Source organism: Epinephelus moara, chromosome 23 (assembly GCF_006386435.1).
Source record: "Epinephelus moara isolate mb chromosome 23, YSFRI_EMoa_1.0, whole genome shotgun sequence".
Taxonomy (NCBI): domain Eukaryota; kingdom Metazoa; phylum Chordata; class Actinopteri; order Perciformes; family Serranidae; genus Epinephelus; species Epinephelus moara.
The window spans coordinates 32,831,735-32,852,070 of record NC_065528.1 but is presented as its reverse complement, the minus strand read 5'-3'; the positions used below and the strand labels follow the sequence as shown (position 1 = coordinate 32,852,070).

General features: G+C 44.3%; 1 protein-coding gene across 8 annotated transcripts in view; it reads left to right on the top strand.

Annotated features, from left to right (window-relative positions):
* The first annotated feature begins 1,101 nt into the window (after nucleotides 1-1,101).
* The window catches only part of upf2 (UPF2 regulator of nonsense mediated mRNA decay), a 24,091-nt gene continuing 4,856 nt past the window's right edge, over nucleotides 1,102-20,336 (top strand). For 4 of the 8 annotated variants that reach the window (XM_050036155.1, XM_050036154.1, XM_050036149.1 and 1 more), the window contains exons 1-20: nucleotides 1,102-1,187; nucleotides 3,791-4,159; nucleotides 5,228-6,007; nucleotides 6,094-6,254; nucleotides 6,360-6,551; nucleotides 6,634-6,783; nucleotides 7,021-7,124; nucleotides 7,321-7,406; nucleotides 7,980-8,088; nucleotides 8,257-8,370; nucleotides 8,455-8,571; nucleotides 8,860-9,249; nucleotides 9,815-10,090; nucleotides 10,752-10,935; nucleotides 12,747-12,901; nucleotides 13,561-13,665; nucleotides 13,788-13,886; nucleotides 15,111-15,284; nucleotides 17,511-17,652; nucleotides 19,092-19,212. In XM_050036155.1, coding sequence (XP_049892112.1) covers nucleotides 1,156-1,187; nucleotides 3,791-4,159; nucleotides 5,228-6,007; nucleotides 6,094-6,254; nucleotides 6,360-6,551; nucleotides 6,634-6,783; nucleotides 7,021-7,124; nucleotides 7,321-7,406; nucleotides 7,980-8,088; nucleotides 8,257-8,370; nucleotides 8,455-8,571; nucleotides 8,860-9,249; nucleotides 9,815-10,090; nucleotides 10,752-10,935; nucleotides 12,747-12,901; nucleotides 13,561-13,665; nucleotides 13,788-13,886; nucleotides 15,111-15,284; nucleotides 17,511-17,652; nucleotides 19,092-19,212 — 3,860 coding nt within the window. In that variant the 5' untranslated portion in view covers nucleotides 1,102-1,155. The other 4 variants (XM_050036150.1, XM_050036157.1, XM_050036156.1 and 1 more) reach the window with 4 other exon arrangements.

The window sequence follows — 20,336 nt, the reverse complement described above, 5'->3', positions numbered from 1 at the left end:
TATGCTGCCTCGTAATGTTAGCTGGTTAGCTAGCTAGCAGAAGTCCCCTGTCGTCTGTCGTTTATCAAACGAAGCATGATGAATGCGGCAAACGCAATCGGTAGGATGAACTCAATCGGAGACTCCATTGTAGATGCCGCTTGGAAATATAGATGGCTCGCAGCTTCCTGTTTAAAATAGTTGCGTATGCGTGAACGTAACCAATGCGGTGACGTAGTGAGTGGTGTCCCAGTTCCTAGGGAAAGATTTCTACCCCTACCCCTCGTTGCTTCATTTCGAGGGCCAAGGGGTAGTGGACAAGGGGGGGTATTGGGATTGGGCCTAACTCCTCAGCCCTGCAGACGTGATGTTCAGGCTCGCCTCGAGTTAAACTGTAACAGTAACGAGTCAATAAACCTGCCGTAGGTACAGAAGTCAAACAGAATGAGGACATGGTTTCATTTATTATAAACACACCGACCGAACAGAGTTTAACTGTGAACAGCTCCTCTGTGCAGCTCTCAGTGCTGCCCTGTGTGTGTGTGTGTGTGTGTGTGTGTGTGTGTGTGTGTGTCATTAACACTGTGTCAATAAAGCTACAACAGCAACCCTTGTTCTCACACACACACACACACACACACACTCTCTCTCAGTGTGGCAGCAACTTTCAGATGAATGAAGGATTTGGGAAAAGAGAGTGTTTAAAATATTTGTCGTGTCCTGAGGAGGAGAGTCTGAGAGCTGCTGTAACACGACCTCACTGAGGCTCCACTTTAGTTTAAACCCTTTAAATTCTAATTTAATTACATTTCAGCTTCAGTTTGGTTTGTAACAGCCATTCAGTTAAAGTTACATCCCACGATTTTGCTATAAAAGCCCAAAGTACAACTACTGCTGCTACTGGTGCATGTTGTCAGTGGCAGAGAAGAATTCACATCTTTTCTCATATACAAACATCATTATTACAATAAAATAATTGTCCTACAAGTAAAGGTTCTGTATTGAAAATGTTTCTCAACCAAAGGTATGGAGTGCTTTTGGCGTAAGAAAAAAGTTTCGTCGAAAAATGGTGGCTTCTTCTCACACCCAGAAATGAATGACTGTATTTTCAGTCAGGCAGAATCAGTGGCGCCAACATGAGGGGTCCTTCCGCCGTTCACACGGAAACCGACGGTAATGACCGATGTTTGTTATGCTACAACTAGCAGGTAAACACTTCCATGTTTCAGTGATATTTACACGGAAGTTAGAGCAGCTAAATGTGTATTTATGGTGAACATGATTTGAAGATGTCGCTGTGAGGCGTTAACACACACTAGCTGTCAGTTTAACGCTGTCAAAACGTTTGTTTACATCCGTTTCTGTGCGTGCAGTCAGGTGGCTAACGGCGCTAGCTGTGCTAATGCTAACTCTGCTTCCGTTATTAATTTATGTTCACATTGAAAACGTGACAGCGTTTCAATATGGCCACGAAGCGGACTGTCTTCTTAACAGCTAACATTAAACCGATTTGTCGTCCGTTTCACTGATATAAAAGAGAGCTAACGTGCTAACCAAGCTAACACAGCTAGGCTAGGCGGCTAACGGAGGCTGTCTGCAGCGGCGCTGCTGTGTGGGTGTGTATGAGCGGCTGGAGGATCAGACTGTGGGTGACTTGTTTGAATGCTACTTTTAACGAGTCTCTGTCTTAAACATTTAAATGCACATACTGCATGTGTACACTGTAGTATCCGCAGCGGTGGAAGAAGTATTCACATCCTACTCTGCAGTAAAACTACTGTCACCGCAGTGTGGAAATGCTCCTCTACAAGTAAAGTCCTGCAGTCAAAACTTTACTGAATAAAAGCTGGTGTCAACAACATGCACCTAAAGTAGTTAAAGTGAAAGTCGGTATGTTGCAGTTAAATGTTTTCCTGTTCTTTGTGATGTGATTGATAAATATTCCTGCTGCTGTACATGTGTCATTTCCTGCTGTACATATCTATCTGTTGGGCAGCTTCATCCTCAGCAATGCATCATATTCTGTGAGATCATCATGTGTCTGCAGGTCCTTTAAAAGTCTTAAGATGTCTTCACTGTAATTTAAATATATAAATATGAGGCCTTAAAAGTAAAAAAAAAAAAAAGTCTTAAAGTTGAAATTGCGACGTCCTTATTGCCACAGCGATGTTATCTAATATCATTTTTCCATCCTTGTATTTTTTGTCGTCAAAATGAGTCCAGCTCTTCTGTGTGAAAGTTCCCAATCTTTACACCTGTCACTGAATCTAATGCTGTCTTTTTACTTTATACCTGCACTCACCTGTTGGTAAGATGTAGACTGATCTAGCTCACTCTATCAACCATATTCCTACTTAAAACTAGAGTTGTACCGATACCAGTATCGGAAATGCCTCCGATACTGCCTAAAATGCGGTATCGGGTATCGGCGAGTACAGCCTATGACCAATCTGATACCACGTAATGCCTCACGTCATTACGCATACGCACGCTACAGGCAAACGAAACGGAGCGGAGTTTAAAAAGCATTCTACTGTAGCCTTTAAAATGTCTTTTTTACCAGATTGTGTGGCTGCACTTTAACCTGTGTCTTGATCTGTGTCAACACTGGATAATAATAATAATAATAATAATAATAAAAAAAGTTTTATGGCATTCATTCTACTATTATGTATTTATTTCTTAATATTTTACATAGAGTTTTAGGAGTTGAGACATACAACAGTTCATATCTCATCCATTTTTATTTTATGCGCTGGTATCGGATCGGTACTCGGTATCGGCAGATACCTAAGGTTCAGGGATCGGAATCGGTATCGGGAAGGAAAAAGTGGTATCGGTACATCTCTACTTAAAACCTGCCTCTGTACAGGACCACATACGTATGTATATGCGTATGTGTTTTACATGTATCTCATCAGGGAGGTACATGGTTTTCAGTGGACAGGAAGAAACTACAGCTGTCAGACAAATGTGATGTGGTAAAAAGTACGAGATTTACCTTTGAGATGGAGGAGAAGGAGAAGTATATCATATGTTAATGTACTTAGTTACATTCTCCCCCTCCAGGGAGTCATCAAGAAATTTAAACTAAATAATAATAACAGTTATTTATATTAGAACTTCAAAACTGGAGATCACAAAGTGCTGGACAAGGAAAAACACAAAGAAAAGTACACATAGAAAATTATATATAAATACAAAGTGAGAATACTAGACTATAAAATTTTACTTCATGTCACACACACAGATCGTTCCAGGTTTGTGCCTCTCATTTGCCTCTCTTACATATTTAGTCACATCCTTCCTTTTTCTCTCTGAAAAACAAATACCCGCTGATCTGAAAATATACAGGAAGTCGTTTAACATCATTTAATTGTGAAGATATTTTCAGATTAAAAAAGATTTAAAAAAATTTAAAAATTCATCTGCTGCACTAAAAAGATTTTTAAACCATCTCTGAATTAGTTTCATTAACGTAGCTGTGCTTGATTTTAACAGATGTCTAAATATTCTAACATCAGTAATATTTGTGAGTAATTTTGGAAAGAAAACAGTATTGAAAGAAACATCTGTGTTAACCAATAAAACTGATATTAAAGTTTAAAAATTGTGTTGATGTTGTTAAACAAGGAGACTAACATGAGGCATCTCTGTCCACCATCTTTATCTGAATTAGGATAATTAGGAAGAGGGTTAATTATGTTTTCTGTTGTTGAACAGATGAAATATTTATTCATACAGATGATTCGAAGAGTCTTTAAAGAATCTGGACTCAGAAATAACTTTTGTTCTCATCGTCTCCCCTCAGTATGCCTGCTGAACGCAAGCGCTCAGTAAACATGGACGAGAAAGACGTTTGCAGCTTCAGCAACAAGGACAAAGAGAAGGACAGAGACGGTGACAGACGACCAGCGTCCGCCCGGGACAAAGCAAAGGACGAGGCCAAGATGAGCGGGAAAAAAGACGGCGGCAAGGAGGAGAAGAGGAAGCGTCTGGAGGAGGAGAAGAAGAAGAAGGAGGAAAAGGAGCGGAGAAAGAAAGAGGAGGAGAAACAGAAAGCGGAGGAGGAGCAGAAGAAGAAAGAGGAGGAGGAGAAGAGACAGCAGGAGGAGCAGGAGAGGAAGCTACAGGAGGAGGAGTCCAAGAGACAACGTGAGGAGGAGGCAGCTCTCCTCAAGTAAGTCAAGTTAGCTGATGATAATATTGATGACGCTGTGGATTTAGGTGCAACATAAAAATGCACCATATTTTTGTTTAAATAAATAATAATATAACAATATAATCTTGTTTCCATATCTGAAGGCTTTTCACACTGTGTTAACGCCTTGTTTTGAAAACGTAGTCATTTGAGTATCCGAGGTCGTTTCAATGCGTTTACAGATCAATACAGGAGCGCTCCAATTTTAGCTGCAGCTGCTTTGACCACGGAGACTTGAGTGACGGTTAGCGTGACGCAGAAACATCAGACGCTGCTCAGGAGGATTTGATCCGGCTTGGCTGACCGTGAAAAAGACTGCGGTCAAACCCGCTGTCACTGGCATCTCTGTGGTCAAACCAGCTGCTGCTAAAGTTGGAGACAGACACGGGCAGAGCAGAACAAAGTCTCTGAGGGAAGAGCAGATGCAACAATGACGTTTACAATGGCAGGGAAAGATCTGGGACCAGTTGCACAAAACAAGCAAAGTTTTCTCCTGAAGTATGACACTTAAGGCTTAATTTCTCCTTAGCTAGGGGACCTGCACAGTTGCACAGAATCCCTTAAAAGATTTCCTTAGTTTAGAAAAAAACATTTATTGCGATGAAAGAGATTTCACAGCAAGAAAAGTTTCCATGGAGATTGTTTGCTTGGACTCACGCTGGTGACGCCTGTTATCGTCTCACAAAGTTGTCTCATAGTTCAATAGTGAAAAATGTCATAAGAAAAGAAGAAATCCAAATGTCACGGTATTTATCTCCGTCCAACTGATCCCATTTTTATTGATAAATTACTCCCTTCTGTTTTCTGCTGCGTGGAAATCCTACAGTCCGAAATATTTTCTGTACCTGAAAATTACCGTTCAGTATTGAACAGCACGTTGATATCAGGATGTACCCCTTGTCAGAAAAGGCCCGAAAAGGAAGTGATGTATTTACTGTTGCATTATGTTTCCTGCAACCATTCAGAAAGCCAAACCCAGAGTAGTTATCGTCTCTTTTACTGTGGTCTTCATCATGTATCTTTCTCCATTTCCTTTCACGTCTGCAGGGAAAAGGAGGAGGGGCATCAGCTGCACCAGGAGGCCTGGGAACGCCATCAGTGCAGGAAGGACCTCCGCAGTAAGAACCAGAACGCCCAGGAGGGTCGCCCCGAGGAGGCCTTCTTCAGCCGACTGGACTCCAGCCTTAAAAAGAACACCGCCTTCGTGAAGAAGCTGCGCACGCTCACCGAACAGCAGCGAGACTCGCTCTCCAATGACTTCGCCTCGCTGAACCTCAGCAAGTACATCGGCGAGGCCGTGAGCTCCGTGGTGGAGGCCAAGCTGAAGATCTCTGACGTGGGCTGCGCCGTCCACCTGTGCTCCCTCTTCCACCAGCGCTACGCCGAGTTCGCTCCGTTACTCCTCCAGGCGTGGAAGAAGCACTTTGAAGCAAGGAAGGAGGACAAGGCGCCCAACGTGAGCAAGCTGCGTACAGACCTGCGCTTCATAGCTGAGCTCACCATCGTCGGCCTGTTCACGGACAAAGAGGGGCTCTCGCTCATTTACGAGCAGCTGAAGAACATTATCGGGACCGACAGGGAGACGCACACACACGTGTCGGTGGTGATCAGCTTCTGTAAGCACTGTGGGGACGACATCGCCGGTCTGCTGCCCCGAAAGGTGAAACTGGCAGCTGAGAAGTTCGGCCTGAGCTTCCCTCCGAGCGAGATCATCAGCACGGAGAAACAGCAGCCCTTCCAGAACCTTCTGAGGGAGTACTTCACCTCTCTCACCAAACACCTGAAGAAGGACCACCGGGAGCTGCAGAACACCGAGAGGCAGAACAGGTGACGTTAACGCTTTCAGCTCCATGGTCACTTTTTGTTCTTTACCACAATGAGACCTCCTGACATCTTCTCTTCTTCCTCTCCAGGCGTATCCTACATTCCAAAGGGGAGCTGAGTGAGGACAGACACAAGCAGTATGAAGAGTTTGCCACTTCCTACCAGAAGCTGCTGGCCAACACTCAGTCTCTGGCCGATCTGCTGGATGAGAACATGCCAGAGCTTCCTCAGGACAAGACGGTGCAGGAGGGTACGTCTCCTCTCTTTATGAGAATCATAGATACATTGAATGTGGTCTTTAAAGTATGACATTTGTTTTTATGTATGTAACGTCGTCTTGTTTCTGCTCTCTCAGAGCACGGCCCCGGCATTGACATCTTCACTCCTGGTAAGCCTGGAGAGTACGACCTGGAAGGAGGGATCTGGGAGGACGAAGACGCTCGAAACTTCTATGAGAACTTGGTGGACCTGAAGGCGTTCGTCCCTGCCATCCTCTTCAAAGACAACGAGAAGAGTGGCCAGGGCAAAGACAAGGAGGACGGCAAAGGTATATGTGATATAAAGGACACAGACAGATGAGGAAAGAGTTTCACTCAGAGGTTTGTTCTGACTGTTGCTGTTTGGTTCAGACGGCAGAGAGGGGAAGGACTTGGCCAGCACCACAGAGGAGCTGGAGCTGGAGCTGGAGGCTCTGGACATCACAGACGAACCTCTGGAACTGGAGGGACCAGATGAGGCAGAGAACGAAGAACTGGCCAAGAAGCTGCTGGATGAGCAAGGTAAACACTCAGAGATGTGACGGTGACTTTAACGTGGTAACAATGAAACATAGTACAGTAACAGCAGTTAGATGTTTTTTCCAAATCATTGAACCCGAATTCAAACAACAGAATCTGTAAAAATGAATTAATGTGTCGCAGCGCTGTGAAGTCTACCTCGGCTGAGAACGGAGAAATGACTGAATCTTTCCTGAGTCATCAGAACAGCCCTGATTTTATGACCCTTTATTCTCATAGAACAAGAGGATGAAGAGGCGAACACAGGGTCCCACCTGAAGCTGATCGTGGACGCCTTCATCCAGCAGCTGCCCAACTGTGTCAACAGAGACCTCATAGACAAGGTGAGGAGACACAAACAAGATGTCTTACATTTAAGGCAGTGTCCATTGTTGGGACGAGTAAATGCCTACTTCGTGTTTAGATGACTTTATATAAACCAAATGATACTCTTGAAGTAACAGATGAGTGTCGACAGGTTGCTGACAGGTTAAGAATTTATTATGTAAAAATGTCTGAGCTCTGTGTCGACTCCCACAGGCCGCCATGGACTTCTGCATGAACATGAACACCAAGTCTAACAGGAGGAAGCTGGTCCGAGCGCTCTTCACTGTCCCCAGGCAGAGGTAAAGCTGCACACACCTTATACCGTACATCTGATGGATCATGTGTGTGGAGATTATAACTTTGAGTTATTCATAAAGGTGCACTAATAAACAGCGGATCAATGAGTGTGTGAAAGGTGTTTGCTCAGGACCAAACAGCTGCTTTAATTACTTACTTTTTATTATAACTATAACTATAAATTCTACATCTAAAAACAGTTGCCAAATAAATGTAGAAAATGTATTTTTAGAGTTGGAAAAAACTTCAGCTCAGATCAGAAAAAAGCCCCACGCCACTTCTGTTTTATTTTATTTTGTGGTGCTCTAGTGAGTTTGTGTCAGCAGGACGGTGTGTGTTCATGGTGATGAAGGAACATGTCGGCCAGTCACACAGTGTGTCTCACTGATGATATCAGACTGTAGACACACACATGACACCTTTTAGGAGACACGTTCACTGAGTTGAGTTTTATTGTCAATAAGGAAACTGCAGACTGTTGCTGGCCTCATAGTCTACCTTTAAAGACCACCAGGGGGTGCTAACGTCATAGTTTATAGTCTGAAGATGAGCGCTGACTCTTCCTCCTCCTGCAGGTTGGATCTTCTGCCCTTCTATTCTCGCCTGGTGGCGACTCTTCATCCCTGCATGTCAGACGTGGCTGAAGATCTCTGCTCCATGCTGAAGGGAGACTTCAGGTTTCATGTACGTCTTGTTTTTGAATCATATTCAGAGTTTTACTGTGACGATTCACTGCAGCAGGTGGCTCTGAAACTAATACATCAATAAAAGCTCAAGCAGGAAGTTTTTCTATGACAATATTCTGAGTTACAAATTTCCTTTTGGTAATGTGTGAATGTGTGTGTGCTGTAGATTCGGAAGAAGGACCAGATCAACATCGAGACCAAAAACAAAACAGTCAGATTTATCGGGGAACTGGCCAAGTTCAAGATGTTCTCAAAAACCGACACGCTTCAGTGTCTCAAGGTGGGTGAAATAAATCTGTCTGTTATCTCTGAGCTGATCAATGTGAGGAAGATAGTTATATTAAATGTGTTTGTGTCCCAACAGATGCTGCTGTCTGATTTCACCCATCACCATATCGAGATGGCGTGCACACTGCTGGAGACCTGCGGCCGCTTCCTCTTCAGATCCCCCGACTCTCACCTGCGGACCAGCGTCCTGCTGGTCAGTTCACTGTTTTCACAAAATACTCGTTATGTTTTGTTTGTCCAGTTTTTAAAGGTTTCAGTTAGTTTTCAGGTCTGTCACCAGCTCAAATAAAACAAACTCAAGTGTTTGCCAAATGGTGGAACAGCGTCTGAAGGCGTCTCTTTACACCTTTCCTACAGTGGAATTGGGGCCCTTGTGTCCAACAGTTTCTGCAGCTTCCTGAAAATCTGTTATTAATCGTTATATTGTCCAGTATTGGTCATTCTGAGACTTTAGCCTGATGTTTTCTCATCTGCGTTCCAGGAGCAAATGATGCGTAAAAAGCAGGCGCAGCATCTGGACGCCCGCTACGTGACGATGGTGGAGAACGCATACTACTACTGCAACCCGCCGCCCATGGAGAAGACAGTGAAGAAGAAGAGGCCCCCGCTGCAGGAGTACATCCGCAAGCTGCTCTACAAGGACCTGTCCAAGGTCACCACGGAGAAGGTGCTGAGGCAGATGCGTAAGCTGCCCTGGCAGGACCCCGAGGTGAAGAGCTACCTCATCTGCTGCATGGTCAACATCTGGAACGTCAAGTACAACAGCATCCACTGTGTGGCCAACCTGCTGGCCGGCCTGGTGGCCTACCAGGAGGACGTGGGCATCCACGTGGTGGACGGAGTGCTGGAGGACATCCGGCTGGGGATGGAGGTAATAGTTGTGTTATTTACTGACTAAAGATAAACAGATGTGACAGGTTTATTTCTCCACTGCTGATAGAATGGTGATGTAACACACGATGACAGACAGACAAAGCCAGGTGTTAATCTTCACTGACAGTTTTGACGGGCTAAGTGATGAGGAAGTCCGTGTTGTTACAGTGATCAGTGTGAAGAACACTGTTACATGTTGCAGGACACGTGAGAATGTCGTCTGGCTTCATCCTCAGTCTGAAGTCATGTTGTTTTACACAACACTTCAGACTGTTTCACGTGGTTGAATCCACAGCTCAGGTCCTGACAACATGTTCAAAACATTTGTCTCAAATCTGCCCCGCAACTGATACCAGAACCAGCGCCGGTTCAACCAGCTCTGCCGATGTTTCTACATCTGAAACAGAGACATTTAAAGTAAAAAGTAAAAGCTTTTCAAACATGCAGACAGATCCTTCGTATTTCTGATTCAGATTTGAATGCAGGAGTATTTTAAGTTTTGACTGGCTACTTTTACTTCAACATAGTATCTGAATACTACCTCCTTCGCTGTCCGTCCTCAGGTCAACCAGCCCAAGTTCAACCAGCGGCGGATCAGCAGCGCCAAGTTCCTGGGCGAGCTCTACAACTACCGCATGGTGGAGTCAGCCGTCATCTTCCGCACCCTCTTCTCCTTCATCTCCTTCGGGATCAATCAGGACGGCAGCCCCAGCGTGCTGGACCCTCCAGAGCACCTGTTCCGCATCCGCCTGGTGTGCACGCTGCTCGACACCTGCGGCCAGTACTTTGACCGAGGCTCCAGCAAGAGGAAGCTGGACTGTTTCCTCATCTACTTTCAGGTACGTTTGCTCGCAACGCACCTCCAGTCCCTGTCTTTATTCCTCTGTGTCCTCTCACATGATTTCATCCAGATCTTTTTTAAAGGATAAGACTGACAGTGATAGTGGCCAGGACTCCCTGGAAGAAGAGATCTTGTATCTCAATGGGACATTTCCTGGATAAATAAAGGCTAAATAAAAAATAAATAGTCTGTCGCTGTCTCTGCGTCCAAAAAAATCACTTCCTCGTTCATTCTCCAGGGCTCAAAAATAAGGATTGACCGACTCCCCAGGGCCAGTGAATCAATTAAACACATCACTTTTTTGTGGAGCAGATGGTGGAAGTAGTTTAGGAGTGAGCCATCTCACTTCCTTCTCATCTCTGTAGAGAGCTTCATACGTTCTGTACCGATCGTTTGTGAGTAAAGGGTGGCGATAAGACAAAGTTTCTGAGCTGAAGTGCACGTGAGAATCGGGTGACAGATTAAACATGACGTTAACTTTAGTCTTTGTCATTATGTGATAACTTCTAATAAATGAAACAATTCATAAGGTGGTAAGTAGAAACTGGCTTCAGGCAGGTAGATGAATTTGCAACATATACAACCTGGAGGATGAATTACAAGCAGCTCTCTGGTGAAATAAGGGTAAATAAATGAGACGATGTTGTGTGTGTCTGCAGCGTTACATCTGGTGGAAGAAGAGCATCGATGTTTGGACCAAAGACCACCCGTTCCCCATCGACATCGACTACATGATCAGCGACACCCTAGAGCTGCTGCGGCCCAAGATGAGGCTCAGCTGCTCCCTGGAGGAGGCCACCAAACAGGTCGCTGACCTGGAGAGGGAGGTGCTCGTCAAACTAGGTAGGAGCATGTCTGAAGGTGTTTGTAATCGAGACGTATGTCCGTATCCGGTATGTGAGAGTGTTAAAGTAGCAGCCGGTGTCGCTGGTCGAGGCGCTCTCTGTCGTCCCGGCTGAGCAGCATTCCTGCCGCGTCACTCCTCGCTGTGCCTTATCTGTCAGACAGGTTCCAGTTCATAGAAACACACACACATACCTGACACATGCCCTCATCGAAGGGCTCAGTCAGTGCAGAGGCTTCAGGAATGATAATTAGGAAATAAAATGAATGGCGAGTTAAATTAAGGCGGCTCACCCAAATAGTTTTCTCCTCATCACCAAACATAATTCTCATCGTTTGACAGGAATGTTAACTTCAGCTGCTCACTGATAATCATTTATCTCTGTGAACTCTGTTGGACTGCCGGTCCCACAAAACAAGCAATTTGCAGACGCTATCTTGGGCTCTGGAAAATTTTTCATTGTTCTGTGACATTTTATTGATGCAATGATGATTTAAGAAAATAATAGTCAGGTGAATTGATTGTGAAAATAACTGTTAGTCGCAGCCCTGGTCATTTAGCGGTACAAACGCCAGCTTCTGTCATGTCTCCAGATGTTTCTCCAGAGATGATGAAAGCATGAAGTGCAGCTGTCACCAAAATTAAAGCACTCGAAATGTGAGCTTTGACAGAGGCGAGAAAATGTAGAACTTTATACTTTAACCTACTAAGGTTTCATTAAGGTTCATTATAACTCACTCAGTCTGTTTCCATGACGACAGAGGAAATGGATTTATTGTGTCAGACTTTTAAAATACACGTAAACATGTTAGTGCGACTTAAACCGGACTTTTAAAATCCCTGTAAACATGTCGGTGTGAGTGAAATGGTCCTGCAGTGAATTTGTCACAGTGGGACTAACACACCCAGATCATGTGACTCCTGCATGTATACAGTCAATCAGACCCAAACTGGCCGAGGCGCTCTGAGCATGCTCCACAGTTTCCGCCCCGGGCTTTGACCCGGAAGTCCAATAGCATTAAATGTGTAAGAGAAGAAGAAGCCGGTAACAACATGGAGAAATCTACATCCAGAGCCGTGACTTTTTGGACGGACCAAATGTACAGAGCTGTAAAGTTGTCCACCATGGTAGCAGTTAGCTGCTAGCTAACCGTAGCTAACTTGTTTGTCCATTGTTTGGTCTGTGCCTCACGACGTCCCAACAGAAAGTCTAGCATGTTTGATTTTCTTTTTGTCCTTCACGACTTCTCCCGTCACAGCCGTCACGTTGACCAGTAGGAACACAGAGCGATCTGCTGCCTCTGTATTTTTACATATATATACTTTGTATCCGCTCCTGTTTGCCTGTATTTCAGGTCATTGCATAACTAAATGTACTTAGACTGTATGTGAGAGTGATTGATGAGGCTGACGGAGGCCCCTTGAGCTCACAGTGGAGTCATTGTTGAAGCTTTCATACTTTATCCAGGATCAGACATTCCTCCGTCACACAGGACCTGATCTGCAGCTCCGCCCACCTCACTTCACTTCTTCTTCACTTGTCATCACAATTACACTAATGGGCTCTTTAATTGGTCACTTGTCATCATCCAGGTGGGACACACTAATGAAGCACTCATGAAACAATGATTCCCTCCTGAATATTTTCTCTATTTATAACTGAAGCTTTTGTTTGAGTGAAGTTGCTCTGCAGGTCGGGTCGGCTCTGAGGTATTTATGATGTCATCTGTCATCGCCACCTGTTTCTGTGTCACTTTAATATTCTGTGTGTTAGAGATTCATTTCTGTCGTACTGTGTGTGTTGGCGAAGGTCTGGCCATGGAAAAGGACGGTCGCTCCAGTGCCATGAGCGAAGGGGAGGTGCTCGACGAGGAAGACGACGACGGGGATGACGACGAGGAGGGTGGCGCTGAGACCGAGGAGCAGTCGGGCAACGAGAGTGAAATGAATGAACAGGAAGAGGATGTGAGTCCTTTTGTTATGATGATGACCTCATTGGCCAAAACTTCATCCTGGTTGTTGCTCAGCTGGTTTTTGAGTCTTTGTTAAAATCCCAGTTCAGACCAAAGATTCACGACGAGATGAAACTGTTTTAGAGTGATGCAGAGAAAAGTGTAAGCGGTCTGAGCTTCACCGACCTGTCCACGTGCACGCCCAGGTGTTTGTATGTTTGCGCCCCTCGGATGTTGAGGTGCCGAGAGGGGGGAGGGCTCAGACCTGGTGTCGCCACTTGTGTGTTGCTGAGGGTGACGCACCTGCAAGTAAACAGTTACCTGAAGTTAGCTTTGGTTGACAAAGTTGACTCTGCTCCCAACACCTCAGTCCAGGATCTGAACCAAGCTCTGGGTTTTTTAAAAACTTTTTTTAACCTTTTCAGCACAAATGTTGCCGCACGTGAAGATTTTTACCTGCTGGTGTTTGTTTGGTGCAGCGTGATCTGTATTCATGCTTCATTAATCAGACAGAAGTCTTCCTCATATCACAGGTGGAGAACTTATACTGGCTTCTGTCAGAAGCTTGAATGAAACATGTTGGTTTATGATATCCTGCATCATCAGTCATGTATTGATCACTCTTATGGGCTGAATCCAGTCAGTTAATGAGCTGTTACTGTTTTTCCACAGGAAGGGTCAGAGAACGAAGAAGAGGAGAGAGAGGAAGAGGAGGAGGAGAACACGGACTACCTGACTGACTCCAACAAAGAAAACGAGACTGACGAGGAGAACAATGTGAGATCAATAAGAAGAGCTGCTGATCAGAAATGTTTAAGAACAAACCCTGGTTTCAGTTTTAATGTAACGACCTGTATGTGTGTGTGTGTGTGTGTGTGTGTGTGTGTGTGTGTGTGTAGGAGGTCACCATCCGCGGCGGAGGACTGAAGCACGTGGCGTGTGCTGAGGACGAGGACTTCATTCAGGCTCTGGATAAGATGATGCTGGAGAACCTGCAGGTACGACGTCCTGTAAACTCACTGCTGAAGCCACATTTAAGCATTTCTTAATAAAGGGCTGGACAATAATGACGACAGATGATCACAGTTAAAGTTAAAGTTATGTCGATAACACACTCATAGCTAATTTTCAAGCACTGTGGCAGAAACTGGACTGTTTGTTAATTTGAGGGCTGTTGAAATGCACCGTTCAGTTATTCAGAGCACCACACTCTGTTAACGCCAGAGCTCTGAACTCTGTCTGAGGATACAGAGCAGCAGAGCACAGGAGTGTAACAACCCAACGATCTGGATCAACATATCGATTCAATGATCCAGTGTCATCGATGGTGAAAACAGTGAAAGTGTTGAAAGTGAAAACATCAATCCATATTGTCATCTTTAGGATACACTTTTATTTTGAAGGTCTGTGTCACCATCAAACAGCAGCAGGCTGACAACGAGCAGCCGAGAGAAAGACGATAAGAATAACGTTAATTACTTGGGAATAAATCAGCTGAGTGGAATTATTATTGATGTCGGAGCCAACACAGGTCAACAGACGAAGAACGTGCCATATGTAAACAATGCTGTTAGGAAATAAAACAGGGTGCACTTGCTTAGACGAGCATCTCACTCCGCTAACTTCTCATTAAAGTAACATCAGCTGCTCTGTTTCAGTCTAAAAAAAGGTTAAAGCAGGCTGAAATTCAACTGTACTGTTCTGTCAGGAGACGCAGTGACTTAAACCAACGGTGAATCAGAGAAACTATCAATAATAAATATAAATTGTGTAACTATGAGGAGAGGACGTCTCCGCTAGCCGCTAGGCTGATTTCTGCAATGTATAGCTGACAATGAGTGACCAGGGGGCGTCGGTAGCTTAGTGGATAGTGCCGGCGCCCCATGTATAGAGGCGATGCCCGGCTGCAGCGGTCGCGAGTTCGACTCCGGCTTGCAACCCTTTGCTGCATGTCGTCCCCCCACCCTCTCTGTCTCCCCATTTCACACTGTCCTGTATATTAAAGGCAAAAAGCCCAAAAAAAATAATCTTTAAAAGCAACGAGTGACCAGAAAAATAACAAGTGTTTTGTCTGTGAACCTCGACAGTTATTACAAACTCGGACACTGGACGATTGATTCATGTGTACCCTGTATACCCTGATGCCCTAATAAACAAAACCATGAAAGAAAAGCAAATAGAAGCACCCAGGTCGACTCTGACGGGTGTTTTGTCCTCTGCAGCAGCGCAGCGGTGAGACGGTGAAGGTGCACCAGCTGGACGTGGCCATTCCTCTGCAGCTGAAGAGTCAGCTGAAGAAAGGCGGCTCCAGAGAGCCGTGCATCGGGGAGGCGGAGTCGGACATCTCCGACACCATGCAGTTCGTCATGCTGACACGCAAAGGCAACAAGCAGCAGGTGAGGAGCGCCCAAACACTAACACATACAGGACAACAGTTACAGTTCAAAAATCCATTTTACAAGATGACACTGAACACATCATGAGAATGTTTTAATTTACCTTTGCCCAGAACTCATTTTTACTGAATAGAGCATGAAGGCATCATAATGTAACTCAATCTAACCTCCCTCAGATGTTAGTTGCGGCCACCGGCTAACAGCTAACATCAACTAGCTGCTAACAGCTAACATCAACTAGCTGCTAACATCAACCAGCTGCTAATGTTAACCAGCTCTTCTCCTGCTGCTGATGTCATCACAGATTTGTTGTCCACAGTGTAACATTATCAGTAAACAACAGTCTGCGTCCTCTGACATGTCCGTAGTGAGTTTACTGTGTCCGTTTGTCCCGATGGCGTCCCGAGGAAGATCTCCGTCCCTCCTAACACATTCTGCTGTCCTCAAAGAGGACGAGATGTCGTTAGTCTGTAGTTCTGCTTTTAACCTGAAACAGTTTTGTATTTTTTAATAATCTGAAACTGCAAAAGAAACTAAAGTTATTAAGTGTTTGATGAACTGTGTGTCGACGACTCAACATCTGAGAGCACTGACACACTTTCACTGTCCGCACACACACACACACACTCTCCTCAGTCTGACTGAGCCCAGCAATAATATTGACTCTGGTGTGTGTGTGTGTGTGTGTGTGTGAGAGAGAGAGAGAGAGAGAGAGAGAGAGAGAGAGAGAGAGAGAGAGAGAGAGAGAGAGAGAGAGAGAGAGAGCGGTGGAATGTGTGGTTTGAGGCCAGTGACTGGTTCTCGTGCTGCAGCAGGGTGTGTCTAGGACTCCAAGGTTTAATGGAGCATTCAGTGTGTTTTAGAGGACAGCAGCCAGACACACACACACACACACACACACACACACCAGCAGAAAAAAAACTACATCTGAAAATATGAAAGTTTGTCGAGGACACAGAAAATCTTTGTAGGTGAGGAGTGTGTGGATGGAAATGACTTCTGTAAACACACACTGCGTCAGTGGTGAATGAAAGCATCCTGTGTGTGTTTGTGTGTGCGTGTGCATGTGTGTGTGTGTGTGTGTGTGTGAGATGCACTCTGGTCACTCTGGTGGAAAGACGGATGAGAAGATTGATACCTCGCACATTACTGATCGTCTCGTCTGACTCTGAGATTTCAGCGGTGCTTAAAAACACGGTTGACTTATTATTTTATCTGCTATGACATCAAATTAGGGTCATCGTAGGTAATATACCAAAGAAAAACATGATAATTTTTTAGATTAAAGTCGTAAATTTACAAGTAAAATTCTCAAATATTCTCTAAAATAAAGTCGCGAATGTATACGGAAAAAAACCTTCCATGCGCTCTGATATCAGTGTCACAAATTTACACGTGTATTCTCAGAAATTCTGTCACAAGATAATATGAGAAAATGTGCATTCTCTCTGAGACTAAAGTCACAAATGTGTAAGAAAAAAATAGAATAATTTCTGGAATTAAAGTCACAAATTTACGAGAAAAACGAATCACACCAGAGACGCTGGCAGTAAACTGAAAATCCCACCAAATATTGAGATGTTGAACGTCCGATCAAAACGTGTTATGGTTAAAATAGTTCCAAAATAAAAGTCCAGGATGTTACTGAGTGGACGTCATTCTCAGGCGCCCTGGCAACGTTGAAATACGAGCTTTACACGAACGGGTTTGTTCAGCTGTTCTGCTGAAGTGTGAATTCAGCTTCATACGTCCTAAAATCTGGAAATAATGAGTCAGTGTGAAGTCACACAGGACACACACACTGGCATCCTGGGTGAAAGTCCTGTACTTCACTCATTCATCCACCGTGACCTCCTCCCTGCGTTGGTCACTCTTTACACTGTGTCAGTCGACTTTCTGGCAGGAAGCTGGTAAATTTGTGACTTCATAAATCTCAGAAAGTATCAGAGGTTTATTTCCCCCTCCTCTTGCTCAGTATTTTCATTTCCACCTCCTTCACTGGCCCTGATGTGCCGTCGTAGTTCTTCAGGAAAGAAATCAACATTATTTTTTCGGAAATACGTCTTTGTCTTTCAGTCAGTAGAGAAACAGGAAACACAGGAACAGAGAAGAGTGAGACAGACTGTGAGGGTCGCATCAGATTGTAATGACTGATTAATCTGCAGATAATGTTCTCAGCTGATCCATGAACCTTTGTGTGTGTGTGTGTGTGTCTCTGTCCGACAGTATAAGATCCTGAACGTGCCGCTGTCCTCCCACCTGGCAGCCAACCACTTCAACCAGCAGCAGGCGGAGCAGGAGGAGCGCATGAGGATGAAGAAACTCACCCTGGACATCAACGAGAGGCAGGAGCAGGAGGACTACCAGGGTAACTATGGTTACACACTTTAACTGTCACTGTTCACTCAAAAACAATTATTAACTGTACACAGTAGCTGCGTCCCTGAGAAGGTTATGAAAATGAAACCATACCAGTGCAAACAGACACTGAACAAAAGACAGGAAGTAAAGTTTAGAAAATGTCCAAAACAACTTTCTGAAAATTCCTCTGCAGTGTTATCTGAGCATCACAACTATTTTCACTAAACAATTGATAAACAATTGTTACCCATGAAGCAGTTTGTTGCACAGCAGATTCCTTCACAGGTTGAAGATGTTTGTCCAGTGATAGTTACAGATTTCCATCAGCCCCGGGGACGTGAGGGATAGATAGGATGTTTTTGGGTGAACTATTCCTTTAACAGAAAGTTGACCAACAGGATAATCACCTCAAAGACAACAAAAACTGACCTTTATCACGATATCAGGGAGTGTCGTTCTGCGTTGTTTCACTTCTTTTAAGGCTCTTTAAACTCCTGACCCCACTGTTGATGCTGATAAGAAAAAAGCAGCTTTATTTCCTCGTTGTCGCTTCACTGCCGTCACTGCAGCTCAAAACTTTATACTGGGTTTGGTTGGGATTCTGTGGAACACCAGTTCCACCAGTGCGATGAAAAAAAGGTCTTAACTTTGTTGAAATAATGACTTTGTTGTTTAAAATCGCATCAACATCATACTGTGATAATATCGTATCGTGGTGCCTCTGGGGATTCCCACCCCACGACTTAGACTGCTGCTGAAGGAAAGAAGGAGAAGCCCACCTGTGCTGCGTTCACTGACCTGCACAAAACAGCCCTGTCCTCAGTTAACGCCACATAGATTGTAACTCTGTGTGAGAAACCGTTAGGCTCGGTTAATTCTCACTGACCAGGAGCTGCAGTGATTGTCTCTGCAGATGGAGATGATCGTTAAATCGGCTTTGAATTTAAATAATCAGTTAATTTGACTTTGTTTTATTTTAATTTGTTGATGAAAATGTTTTTAACGTGGTCACGGTTCTTGGTTTTACATTGGTCCTCAGTCCTGGTCTTTTTTTTGTCGTGCAGAAAATGTTGTCAGAATATTTTTCATCATAGTTTCACTTGACAGAATTAACACTGTTGTTGAATGCATCATAACGTCTTTTAAATGTTCCTGAATGCATCATAGTATGACCTAATACACACGTTATGTCCCTGAACACATCATTATGCATTTTAAATGTTCCTGAATGCACCATAGCACTGACATGATGCACCTAAACACACCACAGTTTATCTGAATGTACCATGATACCTCATTGGCATTGCTGAGCACACCACATTACCTTTTACACCTTTTGATGCACCTGAACACACCATAATGTTCTGTGTTGGAGGTTTCAGTGTCCGTCACCTCTGACATCTATTCACACATCTAATGTGTGTGTTTTGTGTGTGTGTGTTACAGAGATGATGCAGTCCCTCGCTCAGCGCCCGGCTCCGGCCAACACCAACCGGGAGCGCCGGCCTCGCTACCAGCACCCGAAAGGCGCTCCCAACGCCGACCTCATCTTCAAGACCGGAGGAAGGTGAGGTCACTGAAGTGCCGACACTCAAACACACTAACGGCAGAATGTGTGTGTGATGTGAGGATTAGGGCTCGTTATCTGACAGCAGTTTGTTCTGACTCTCCACCTCCACACGTGTCTCTTGAAACAGAGAGAAAGTCATGAGAGACAGGAAAAGAAGGGATTTCAGGGCAGGCAGGAATAGACAGGACGAGCGTCAGTAAAGACTCTAATTAAACATTATCACCAGAGATGAAGCTTCAGGAGGACGAGGGATAAAACCAGAGAAGGTTCTGTCGAGGAGTTCCTGTTCATATTTGCACCTTGAAGAGATTCTGATTTTCAGACTCTAAAGATTATTAAAGAGACTTTTTCTTAAACGTTCTGGAAACATGTTTGAATAAAGGTTACTTGAAGTTTATATTTGAACACCAGCAGCACCGTGTGTCTTTCTTGTTTCTGTACAGTGGAACGACAGCATGAAGTTTTTAAAATAGAGAAAAATAATAAGTCCTGAAGTCGACAATAAATAAATGTTTGTATCGACAGGCTGATGTATCATCTTCCTCCACTGTTGTCAAAAACACACAGTGAGACACACACGTTCCTTCATCACCATGAACACACGCTTGTTTATTTTACACACCATCCTGCTGACACAAACTCACTAGAGCACCACCATTTTTGGGAGGACAGATTAAAAAATGAATCGAAAGAAACAGTCAGTGTGCAGAGGCCTTTAATCCAATTTAACCAAAAGACATGAAGTTAAAGATGAAACATGCTTTTAACATTTTAAGATCAGTGTTTTATTTTTGTTTCGTGCAGTTTTACAGTGAATGAATTAAAGGAGCACCGTCCAACCATTTGGACACTCCGAGACATTTGAGCTGTGAGACAGCTTTTGACCTTAAAGGGATAGTGCAGCCAGAAATGAAAATTCAGCCATTATCTACTCACCCATATGCCGAGGGAGGCTCAGGTGAAGTTTTAGAGTCCTCACATCACTTGCAGAGATCCAAGGGGAGAGGAGGTAGCAACACAACTCCACCTAATGGAGGCTGACGGCGCCCCAGATTCAAACATCCAAAAACACATAATTGAAAGCACAAAATATCTCCATACTGCTCGTCCGTAGTGATCCA